This window comes from Rhynchophorus ferrugineus, unplaced genomic scaffold (genome assembly GCF_030347505.1).
Source record: "Rhynchophorus ferrugineus isolate W39M unplaced genomic scaffold, kcgeb_rfMv2 rfM3, whole genome shotgun sequence".
Taxonomy (NCBI): domain Eukaryota; kingdom Metazoa; phylum Arthropoda; class Insecta; order Coleoptera; family Curculionidae; genus Rhynchophorus; species Rhynchophorus ferrugineus.
The window spans coordinates 22406328-22419328 of record NW_027472582.1 but is presented as its reverse complement, the minus strand read 5'-3'; the positions used below and the strand labels follow the sequence as shown (position 1 = coordinate 22419328).

General features: G+C 29.3%; 2 protein-coding genes across 3 annotated transcripts in view; one reads left to right on the top strand and one right to left on the bottom strand.

Moving 5' to 3' along the window:
• Positions 1 to 1442: 1442 nt before the first annotated feature.
• LOC143193730 (purine nucleoside phosphorylase) lies at positions 1443 to 3481 on the top strand. 2 transcript variants are annotated; one of them, XM_076400065.1, is made up of 6 exons: positions 1443 to 1603; positions 1699 to 1793; positions 2157 to 2318; positions 2427 to 2585; positions 2648 to 2872; positions 2931 to 3481. In XM_076400065.1, exons 1-6 carry the CDS (start codon positions 1584 to 1586, stop codon positions 3140 to 3142), a joined length of 873 nt encoding a protein of 290 aa, XP_076256180.1. In that variant the 5' UTR covers positions 1443 to 1583; the 3' UTR covers positions 3143 to 3481. The 2 variants fall into 2 exon arrangements, with proteins under 2 accessions (XP_076256180.1, XP_076256181.1); XM_076400066.1 differs by lacking the exon at positions 1699 to 1793 and having other exon boundaries at positions 1460 to 1603.
• Positions 3482 to 3534: 53 nt separating this feature from the next.
• The window catches only part of LOC143193729 (farnesol dehydrogenase), a 29098-nt gene continuing 19631 nt past the window's right edge, over positions 3535 to 13001 (bottom strand). The window contains exons 5-7 of the mRNA XM_076400064.1: positions 4591 to 4739; positions 4352 to 4535; positions 3535 to 3993 (exon numbers count right to left, since the gene is read on the bottom strand). Of these exons, the coding sequence (XP_076256179.1) occupies positions 3712 to 3993; positions 4352 to 4535; positions 4591 to 4739 (615 nt within the window). The 3' untranslated portion in view covers positions 3535 to 3711. The remainder of the gene's footprint in view (positions 3994 to 4351; positions 4536 to 4590; positions 4740 to 13001) is intronic.

The window sequence follows — 13001 nt, the reverse complement described above, 5'->3', positions numbered from 1 at the left end:
ATTAATAGCAATTCTTACGAATTTATATATTTCATAAGGCGTGCACTCTCGCTTCAATACCATGTGCCATTGAATATCGAATCTGTGGTTTTCCTTTAATCTACAGTTTAAGCGCATTCATTGTATCAGGCCTATTAATTAATTTAAAGGTTTTTCAACAAATAGTCTTATTGTGTTATATCGCATCGCGTACATTTGTAATCAGCTTCATGTTAAATCTTCACTTTTCAGTATGTGTCATTTGATGAAAATGTTTGAATTTATGTTGTGTTCAAAGTGTGAATTATGTCTAAAGGAAAAAGTTAATTGTTCACTTGTATATCAGAAAATTGTGCAGGCTTGCTCAATTAAATCATTAAGTAAAATTAAATTCTCACCATGTACAAATAAAATAGTTCTAAGTGAAAGTAAGCAGTTCAAAGAGCGTACTGGACAGGCAAAATTTTTGAAGACGCTATGATGATAGTGATAGACGACAACAACTGATGATATGTTTGAGCCTAACACTGCGCGATAACGGCATGAGTACTAGCCAAGGTACAAAAATGTTATTATTCAGCATGACAACGCTCGAATATCTTAGTATATGGTATATTTTTTGATGATTGATCATCAGGGACAAATCATAGATCAAATTTGCAACTGATGTTGATAATAAGCCGGGTCCGATAATTTATATGCTTGGAAATCCTGCAATAGAGCTATTTTTCATCACCGGAAATATTACCTGAAAGTACCCATAAATCATCACCTATAGTGATGGTAGGCAAAAAGTTTATATTAAAAGTATAATAGTAGACAGTGCATCAGCCTTAGACTTTTTTTTTTCGTTTTACATTCGAAATGCTTACTACAATACAATCTTAATTTACAAATTAATTTATTACAATTGTTCCGTTGTACTTGCATCAATACACAAGCAAGACGAATGCGGAATAAATACACCAGTATGTATTTCCCAAATTAAAATTAAATTAAATCACTTACGCTCACTCATCAATACGTTATACAAATTAGTACAAAGGTGTGAACTATACATAACACTTTACATGACCATTTGTTTTTCGAGTAGTATCATTAAAAAAATATAATTAAAAAATCAAAATCTGAATCCAATCCTGCATCTGCAATCTTTCAATTGCTAGACATGCATTTTATTAATTAGCGTTATCGTTAAAATATTTTTTAAATGACAGTGACGGTGGAAATTACAAAATTATATCAACAACATTACAAAAGCATGTTTTTATCCTCGCAGGTGAAATATTTATGTAACCAGTATATTAAACTGTTCGTGACCGAATGCAACCTTGTGTCAAAGCAATTAATGAAGAAGTATAGCATGGATTTTATATAAAAGCATATGTGCATTTTTATTTATGTAAATACTATAATCTTGTGAATTAATTGGTGTTTGTTTCAAGTACCACTTGCCTTAGTAAAATAATCTTAATATAGAGATAAATAATTAAATTGAAGTGAATTGTTTTAATTACAATTCAGCTATATATATATAATCAGTTCGATTCTCGACCAAGGTAGTCGGTGAAGTTGATAGGCATAATTTCGGAACATTTGGAAAAATGGGTGACAATACCGATGAGTAAGTTGCTATTTAATCTCAATTAAATAAACAAAACTTTTAGTATACTATATTTAAAAAATAATCAAATTAAACCATTGTTTATTCTGATATAGATTCAATTATGAGAGTCTAGAAACAGTGGCTGAATTTATAAGAAGTAAAATACCGTTCAGTCCAAAACTACTCATTATTTGTGGAACTGGAATGGGTACGTTATACTGAGTATACTAACAGTAAAACACCCTATATTATTGCAATTAAAAAATAGATTTAAAGCTTCTATAAAAAGATGACTTATACGAAATACTAAACTGTTGTTTTACTTGATCTAATTTCAAAATGTAAGAAAATTTATCAAAAAATTCAGAAAAGTTACGTTTTAAAGTTTAACATTAAACTTGATGTACATGATTTATTTATTACTGTGTATTAATTATCGTGTTTATTGTAGTAATTATAAGAATTGATGTCTTTATTATATACAATTTCTACAATATTCCATAATAATATATTAAAAATCTCTATTTATAATCATAATTATTTTAAGAAAGTAACAATTTGTAATTTTTAGCTGGCATACCAGAAGTATTAGATAATCCAATAGTCCTTAATTATAATGAAATTCCAACTTTTCCATTGAGCACCGTTCAAGGACATGCCGGAAAATTAGTATTTGGAACTTTAAATGGGGTGAAAATAGTATGTATGAAAGGCAGATTTCATTATTTTGAAGGTAAACAACTTGTTATTGTTCTTAATAAATTTTACATTTTGAAAATCTTTTCTGATAATATGGTGAAGTCAATAATTTATTTTAATAAACTTAATATTGACCTTATAGGTTATTCGATAAAAACTATAACAAAGCCTATAAGAATCATGAAGCTCTTGGGCGTAAAAGCAATGTTTGCTACAAACGCCGCTGGAAGCTTGAATCCAAAATTTCAAGTCGGTGATATTATGGTTCTGAGAGATCATTTAAATATGCTATCTTTTGGAGGTACAACATTTGCGCTATATTGTACTAATCCTAATTCTATCGCAGTAATAATAACATTTTAGGAGAAAATCCTTTAAGAGGCCCTAATGATTCGCGTTTCGGTGAACGTTTTACCCCTATGAACAAAGCATATGATAGACAGTTGATTAAAATTGCTCATGAGGTCGCTAAAGATATTGGTCTTGCTGACAACTGCCATGAAGGTGTGTTTGCTATTGTATCAGGACCTAATTATGAATCAGTTGCAGAAGCTAGAGCGTTGTCAATACTAGGTGCTGATACTGTGGGTATGAATTTTTTCTTTCGAAATTTATTTTCGACAATTCATTTATATTCACTTCGTAGGAATGTCTACAGTTCCAGAAGTATTGGTTGCCAGACACTGTGGTATGGCAGTGTTTGCATTTAGTTTCATTACTAATCGATGTATTGTCTCTTATGAGGAAAATGATGAGCCAAATCATCGCAATATTCTCAACGTGGCAGATCAAAGATCTGAAAAAGTAAAGGAATTTGTGTGCAAGATAATTGAAAAAAGTCAAGAAAGATGGCTTTAGAAACAAATATTGTATTTTTATGTTATGTTGATTGTAAGATTATAGAGAAATAGAAAACTTAATTAATTATTATGCAAAAACTACGAAAAATTTTAGTATATGTTATTTTTTTAGGGCAATATAATTATAATTAGTATTAATATATAATAATTTATATTAGCAATTGAATTTCATATATTTCATTTGTTTTGGTAGTGAAAGAACTTAACCATATTAATTGCATAATAATTATTCAATATTACTTGGATATTTTTTTATTATTAATGTAATCTAGAATACAGTGATTGTCTGGTCATTTGAGATATATCAAATTATAATGCACTAAGGAACATTAAGAAATTTTTGTTTAATTTTTTAGATACCTGCTAATAATTTCAATGATACAAAACAAGTAATAATAAATCATATAATAAGGCTTATTGTTGAATCAATGATACAAGCTAGTATATAATTATATAAAAACGTTCTGGCACATTCTGAGATACAAAAATATTCTTGTAACGAAGATGTTTTGAAATTCAATCAATAAATACGAATGTAAATATTAAATTATAATATGAATAAATATATTATTTAACGCGTGACACTTTGAGTAATTGGCACAGTGTATCGTAAACTTTCCCGAAGATTTTCGTATAGCCGTTGTTGGTCAAATGCAGATAATCATGCATGATGTGATGAGAAATTGTTTGATCATTGCCCACTATGTTTTCATGAATAGGCACGACATATACATTTTCGGTTAGTTCGTCCTTGTTGGCTTCGTTGGAAAATTTATCAATAAGGAACGTGTTGACGTGATCGTTTCGCTCTCTGTAAGGGTTTGGAAATTGACCTCTTGGAAGCAGAGTCTAAAATACAAAAACAAATATTAGTTATTTCTAATGATAACTAAATTCAATATTTACTGATTCGAATATAAATAAAATAATCTGTTTCCATAAAAGACAGTTTAATGGACCTGGATTTTATTGTATTAATATCGCCAATTTACTTTTGTTTATAACACAAATATAAATAAATATTCCTTAAAAATAAAAGTAATATTTTTATATGTGTTAAAACGTTACTTTTTTACAAATATGTCGTTTAAATGTTCTTTTGGAGGACTGGTATTATCATTATTTGTTTATGTTGATGAATTATTTCGTCGGTTTTCAATTTGAACCATTTTTTTATTAGAGAAGCAGTACCTTAGTTCTTACTTACTGGTATAACAATATAAACGTTGCCTAAAATATTTTTGATTTCTTTTATTATTTCTAATATGCCCTCGAATATCTCGTGAGGTGTACAGTCTGTGTTATTGGTCCCAACAAACAGAACCACTGCTTTTATGGGTGTGTTGAAATCAAATTCTCCATTTTTGATTCTCCACAATACATTTTCAACTCTACAATTAAAGGATATATTTTAATGTCGTATTTTGAATTAAAATTAATTCTTACCTATCGCCACCTATACCAAAATTGATGCAGTGTAAGGCACTTATTTTTTCAGTCCATAACGAGCTGAATTGTAGTTGTTGTATAATACTATCTCCGATAAATACTACTTCTTGTTCACTAGTTTTGGCCTGTTGTACAAATCTATTGTGCTAGAATAAAATTGAACATGATTAACTATTGATAATGCATTCGATAATACAATTTAAGGTCAATTTAATTTTTTCATTTAATTCCATTTCGTGTGTATTCCATTTAAACGTGGGAAAAATTATAGATGATGTGTAAAAATAATCTGTTTTGCACTTATCACTTTACAGTTTATTAAAGTTATTTTAAGTTGACTTGCAAATCAATTTAAAGTACATTTGAATACAGTTACGCGATATTCAAATTAGTTGCTTGATGTTTTCTTGAATGTTAACTAAGTTGTATGCAAAACAGTGAATATATTTTAGCTACAAAATTTATCTAGTTAATCATAAACAGTTATATTAGATAATAATGAATAATTAAGTTGCGCGCAATTGGTAATAACGGTGTTTCATTTGATAATAACGGAACAAAAACTGACACTTTGGAACTTAAAATAAAATGATTTTGTGCTTAATCACTGTAGATGAAACTTGAATTATTTACCAATATCCTGAATCAGCTTTAATTCATTGAGGGATACTATAAAGTGAATTGCGTTTGTAGTATAATAATGTTTAATATTAGATATAAATATATTTTTTAATATATGATGGCAGTAATTCTAATGTTTTCATGTATAACTGATAAAGATTTTGAAAAATATCTCATGAATGTATAATTACTTTTGATTTTAAATCTAGAAATATAAATGATAACCTTTGTATATCAAGGAATATAAAGAAAATTACGTCTTATGCAGTATATTTGTATAGAATGTTCATTAAATGTGTATTTGGGTGTGTTATCATTTGTTTGCTTCAGATTGTTAACCTATTACGGGAGAATGTTTAGATTAATTTGTGTGATATGTTACTTAAGTGTATAAAAACAATAGCAATAATGATTTTTTAAAAATATAAATTGAGTTGTTAACTGATGGAGTTAAAATAAGATAACTTCATTTATCATACGTTAATTTGTTTATAATATTTATTAGAAATTATTGTATTATAAATTTCTATTTTTTTAAATTGTTTTATATACATCAATACTCTCCTCTTATACTTTTTTATACTTTTTATTACTTCAACCGGCTTCAATTGAGCATTCCTTTAGTGTCGTAACATGTTCAATTATGCTTTACTATAACATTCTGCATGATAAATGGTAATGTCGTTTAATTGCGATTTTTGATATTTACAGTGACTTGATGATTTATTACTATTTTCGATATGGATTTTTGAATAAGCTTTTGCTACTGTGGAATGGTGATATAACGAGTTAATTCTTGATTGTCACCAGAAAATGTGCTGTATAAAACTGATAATGCAGGATCGAAAAAGGAAAGAAAATACAGATACTCCTGTCAGTTAATAATAAAAGATGATTGAAAAGACATAACTTTATACATATGGCCCGAAAAATGAATAGTAGTTGGTAAAGGTAGGTTTCATAGACTTATGAAACAATATCTTTAAAAGTCTCCGTGTATTAGTTTGGTGTCATATTAATGGAAATAATATAGTCTATTCAAAGTTTTTTTAAGGAACGCGTAATGGATATTTGTGACGTCGAAACATTGCAATGTTGCCGCATCAACTCTGAGTTTTAGTTCAGTTTGGCTTTGACGTGCAAAAAAAATCTAATCTAAATAAAATAATTGAACAAAAATGTTATCAAATATAATTTATTTTAACATGATAGTATATAAATAATGTTATATATGTTCGAAAAAATATTTACCGAAATTTATTATTAAGTTCGAACGTGTATCTTTAAACAAATAATGTATGTGAATGTTTTTAGAAACGTTTCATTGACAGTTTATGTTTTCAATTTTGTTTAATTAGTGTTGGAAGATAACCCTATTTTCTATCGCATGGTTTTTCGTTAGCTATGTGCCAAAACTGAAGTAACATAAAAATATTTCATATATGATTGCTTTCACTGCGAGATCTATTAAAATATTCTACATCAATTTTAAAAAATATCACAGCAACGATATAGTTGACGTCGTAATTTCCATTGCTTATCCCTAATTACTATTTTTTTTCAGTTTTTTTTCTGATAGTATTTAAATTCCACGTTGAAAATGACAAATATTTTTGGGCTATTTAGGTACGGATATATTTTCCGGTATTTTTGTCAGTATGGAAATACTGCTTAGTTAGACCATGAATCAAGCAACTTCTAGCAACGATATATAGGTCTTGTAGGATTTCCTATTTAAGCATTATCAAGGTTTTGCAGCATGTGGCCGAACGTTTCGATGTTATTAACTCGATTTATCGATTGGTAGCGATAACATGTAAGAGTTTCGTTTGGTTTATCCCCCAACTTTTCGATACCATTTTTGGAGTACGATTTGTTCTTTGCTTCAAAATAGGCCTCAGTTTCGGCGATCACCTCTTCATTCGTCGAAAATTTCTTCCCAGCGAGCATTCTTTTGAGATCTGAGAACAGGAAATAGTCGCTGGGGGCCAGATCTGGAGGATACGATGGATGAGGAAGCAATTCTAAGCCCAATTCATGGATTTTTGCCATCGTTTTCACTAAGTTGTGACACGGTGCATTGTCTTGGTGAAGCAGCACTTACTTTTTCTTGAAATTCGGCGATTTCGTCCATCAAACGGTCCAATAACGATATGTAATAGTGGCTGTTGATGGTCCTTCCTTTTTCAAGGTAGTCAATGAAGATTATTCCATGCGCACCTCAAAATAAAGCCGCCATAACCTTGCCAGCTGACTGTTGTGTTTTCCCATGCTTTGGAGTGGGTTAACCGTGTGCAGTCCACTCGGATGACTGTCGATTGGACTTCGGAGTGAAATGATGCAGCCATGTTTCATCCGCTGTCACATATCGACGCAAAAACTCGAGTTTATTACGCTTGATCATGTTCAAACACTGCTCCGAATCATCAACTCGTCGTTGTTTTTGGTCAAAAATAAGCTCGCGCGGCACCCACTTTGCACAGAGCTTTCTCATACCCAAATATTCGTGAATGATATGATGTACATGTTCAGTTGATATGTTTAGAGTATTTGCTATTTCATTCAGTTTCAATTTACGGTCATTCAATATCATTTTGTGGATTTTTTAAATGTTTTCGTCGGGGCGGCGCCTCTTTTGGGCGTCCTCTGCGTTCACCGTTTTCGGTGCTCATTTCACCACGCCGAAACTTAGCATACCAATCCTTGATGGTCGATTTTCCTGGGGCAGTATCGGGAAACTCGGCATCAAGCCAAGTTTTTGCTATAACTGTATTTTTTTCATTCAAAAAACAATATTTTATGAACACGCGAAATTCCTTTTTATCCCTTTTTTCCACAATAACAAAAGTCGCTTCACTCAAAATGCTATAATTCACAAACTAACGATCCGACAACTGTCAAATTTATATACGCATCTTTTGAGGATTAGAGCTAATTAAAAAACATATGGAATTCTAGTAGCGCCATCTATGTGTCAGGCTGGGGACTTTTCAATTGACCTGTTATGATATATAGTTAGATGTAATTAAATATATTAAAAACGTTTCCTATATTATTGTCTTTTTCAATTTAAAGAGATTGAGCCAGCGCAGTAAAGCGTTGTCAGGTATAGACACTATATTAAAAAGTTGATAATTTTAAAACGTTCACTAATCAAAGGTATATACATCGAATGAAACTTATCAAATTCCATTTATTATCGATTATTTCTAATTATATTTGCATTGTGTTATCTGTTTTGTGAGTTAATATTTAACATTAAAGATCAATCATAATAATCTATCGAAAATATTTATACAATATATTGTTGCCAAGGCTGATGTCATAACATAGGTTAAATAACACCAATAGTATAGTTTTTGTTAAACATAATTATACCTTTATAATTAACAGAAATAAAACATAATTATTAATACGAATACTATTATATTTAGTTGTGACACTTCAGAACGTCAGAAGAAATTATAATGAAATTATTAAAATAATTAGATATATAAACAATATAAATTTGCCTATAATATAGCGTGCTTATATGTATTTTGATCACAGGTATATATTGATGAAAATGCGAAATATTCATTCAAAACACGGTTAAAAAACTTAACCTTACTGTTAAATTGCATGATTTTATGACATGTTAAATAATACGATTTTTATGTCAATGACAAAGATCTGGAGGGCTAAAAAACGGCAAAAATAATGAATTATATATAACCCTTATTGGACGAAAATGCACCAAACAATTTTAGATAGCTTATTTTTATTATTAGAATCTTAACTAGTTTAGATAACTTGGTTTATTTTTTAGTTTAAGTAATAGTTTAAATTTATTTATAGTCCTATCAATAAAATAAAACAGCCAATTCATGTCATCAAAATTTATATTGCAACTTTGCTGCACAACATTTAAGTTTTCTTTTATTTTGACTCTGATAATACTAATATAAATAAAATAATGAAGCAAAAATAACGTTATAAAATATAATTTATTTTAACATTATAGTACATCTAATGCATATTTATTGAAGGAGTTAAACAGCCACAATAGTATGTAGGTTAAAGTTGTTTTATTATATTCATAGAGAAATAGAGATTTAACTTCATAGGAAATTTTTGGGAAATGTTTCGCGACGTCCAACATGTAGATGTCGCTACCTTTAACATATTACTTGTTTTATTCGCTATACTAAGAGTCGCGACGGGATCTGATTGGTTCATTTCTTTCTATGGCTTGTTTATTTTGTACGCCATTTTCAGTGTGCCCTATATAGAGAATAGTGTGGTTGGCTTTTTATAACGTTTATACAATAAATTATTATTTTATTTTATTAGTATATACAAATTGGTAGTTGAAATGCATTCTCGTTCTAAGAAGTGTTGTGTACCCGGATGCACAGATAGTGAGGAAATGCATAATCGTTTTTCGTTAAAACAGTACCCGGCGATCTTTAAGAAATGAGTAGAAAACATTAAAAATCCTAAACTGGTTGGGTTAACAACATAACAGATTTATGATCGTTACCATGTCAGACATTTTTGTGATACATTTAAACTTTCCTTTAAGTACTTATGAACAATTTAGTGATGGTGAACATAATACCACGAGCCCTGAATATGTACAAATGGAAGTGGATCAAAATCCAAATGATATAGAAGGTAAATTGAAGGAGTCAGTCACATTTCTATTCATAATTGTTACCATTAATTTCTAAACTGTCTTACTATATTTGTAGTGCCTATTTCCATCGTTGCAGGCCCACAACCAGGGTGTTCGACGCAAGTATTGACATTTGAACAAACTTCAGAAGGTAATGGTAAAGTTTGTATTCATTCAGCCAGTATCCCCTTTTCTGCTCATTCTTACCGTTAATTACCTGACTCTATAACTTTAGTCCATATGTTCCTATGAGAGCAAACAAAGTTTTACATTGTGCCGTAGTGTACATCTCAGGTTATTTAGTAAAAATTTTGAAAAAACAAATGAAGTGTGATTTTTGTTTACATACAATTATGAATAAATCAGTAGACCCACAAATTGAGACTGATTCTATAGAGGCAAGGCAATATCTCGTGCCCCAGACTCCAACAAAATTGTTTTATTATACTGCCGGTAGGTCTTTGAACTATGTCTTATTTTATTCAGCGATTTTGCCACGTCGATAATATAACAAAATTTTTGTCAAATGTGTGAAAAATGTAAATTTAAAACCCTTCAATTGGCACTAAACAAATATGATAAAAACGGAAGAGATAATTTTGATTTGCAATGCACCAAAGTTTTTTTGCTTATGGTTTTATATATATATATATATATATATATATATATATATATATATATATATATATATATATATATATATATATATATAATATCTTATAGATATATTTATTTTTATATTTTATTTATATTTAACTGAATTTTATTTAATAAATCTATTTCAGAATTTTTTTTATATTTAAATTTCATTGGTCAATTAAACATGACGTCAGGCTGTCACGTGCCAAACATTGCTAATGAGCCAATCAAATGTCTTCACAGTAAAATATTTTTCTTACAGGTGCCTATAATGGAGATTTAAATTGACCAATCAAATTACTTGAATGGTCCATTATGGCGCCCTCTGGATGTTGGGCAAAGTAAAACTTTATGCCAGAGTCCCCCCTTGAGTTGCATCTCCATTACTCTATGATTATATTTACATTTACATTTAGCAACGGTGTCGACCAATACCAACGCAAATCGAACTTTATAGACAAATTTGGTTATGTTCGGATGCATCAGACTTCATTCTGTCTAGTCTGTCATCCTTTAACTAGAGTAACGCTAATTAATAAAATGATAAAGAAAAATGCTCCGAGTTTAAAAGGGATATTACGTTATTATACAATAAATTCGGAAATACGTTCGATCGTGTTGATGACGTGCATTGGCTGTTTTATTGGAAAGACTATAGGTTAGAGTCAATTGTTTCCAGACTTTTGAATGCGATAGGAAACGTTCAAAAATTCTAATTTGCCTTATTTTGTTTTTACTTTAGTTTCGACTGTTTACTTTTTAAGTGTAAGATAAAACTTCATCTGACTTCAGGCTGTTGCCAAATTCTTTACGTGATTTGTTTTGAATTGAAATTTTTGTGTGTGCATACATTAATATGTCATCGATAGTTTAGATCAATTTAGCTGTTGTATTTCCTCGCTTAATAATTATAATTTCTGGCAAAATAAGAAATCTATTTGTGGATTAAAGTATATAAATATCTTCAGATACAATATATTTTTATAATAATATATTTTATATAATTTATATATTAATATATATATATATACATATATATATATATATATATATATATATATATATATATATATACATATATATATATATATATATATATATATATATATATACATATATATATATATATATATATATATATATATATATATATATATATATATATATATATATATATATTTCAGCTATTAAAATGCGCATATATAAACGTATAAACGTAAAATATTTGTAATATTTCAAGAAGTGAAATCTATTTTATGGACAAGTGCCAAATATCAGAGGAAATTATATAAACGTCCCAAAATCAATCCCAAATATTAATCAACAAACTACATTACTATAAAATCGGGGAGTTATTTTACGACGGGTTATTTTTCCTGCAATACAGCTATACTTAACTTCAATAAAAAAAAATCATGAAATGAAATTTAAATTATCCCCATATTTTCATAGAAATATCGATCAAAAGCAGCAGATAGTAGCGTATAGTGAGATTGTAATACTTCCATCATAAAAATATACCTTATAAATTGTTCATTATTCTCGATTATAGTAGGAAGTATGATCAAAAAATAGTAAGATTTCAATAAAACGCAAACCTTATTGTCTTCCCTTCAAAATATGGTCTTCGCAACAATTCTTGAATTTCATTTTTGGAATTACCTTTAAGGTATTCTACAATTTGTGTTTTACTCTCCATAATCAATTCACAACGATGCTTCGAAGAGGCAGCTTTTTGGGTTTAGATAATTAATAAGCCCGAGGCTCCTAAATCGGAAGAATAGTACGGTTGCGGACGTACTGCATCAGAGGACGACGTATTATTGTAATTAAATAATTATTCTCCCATAATAAGTGGTGACTCCTGTAGTCACTTTTTCTTTTATCAACGAACCTCCAATTTTTTATATGTTATTTAGAGGACGATGTGCCTTTACTTTCAAAACAGATTTCAAATTCGGCAATCACTTTCACATTTAAGCCAAACATTTTTCTTTGGATCACAATCTTTGGATTCTTTTCTGGGTGAATAAACAACCGGTGCTCACTGTGGACTAAATGGGAATCATATGGTGGGTGGCAAACAAATTCGAAATGCAATTCGTTCAATTGGACTATCTTTTTTAATTCGTTCTGGAAAGGCGCATTGTTAAAAAATACAACAGCTGTATCACTAAAATTATTGTGAAATTTAAATTATGTGAACCTCAGATTGTCATGATATTTTATAATGTGACCTTTGAATGTTAGGACTTTCAGGTTAGGTTTAGGACGTTAGAAGGTTGTGTCATCTACGGAAGATGAAGAAGATAATATGAATACATGACATAAGAACAATATTTATTTATTAATAAAGCGTTGGACTACGAGTTTCTTTTAAATCAGCTGCAATTTTCGCGGAATAGTGCCTGAATAGTTTCCAGTGGAGTATTGTCGAATTTTTATATTAAAACATCTACCAATTGCTTCAGTGATGTTAGAGATGGAGATC

What these genes read in the sequence shown, in the direction of transcription:
- LOC143193730 (XM_076400065.1), top strand. Translation starts at nt 1,584, where the DNA reads ATGGGTGACAATACCGATGA. An exon ending in AAATATGCTATCTTTTGGAG is followed by an intron (nt 2,586 to 2,647) that starts GTACAACATTTG and finishes ATAACATTTTAG; the next exon opens with GAGAAAATCCTTTAAGAGGC. An exon ending in ACTAGGTGCTGATACTGTGG is followed by an intron (nt 2,873 to 2,930) that starts GTATGAATTTTT and finishes TTCACTTCGTAG; the next exon opens with GAATGTCTACAGTTCCAGAA.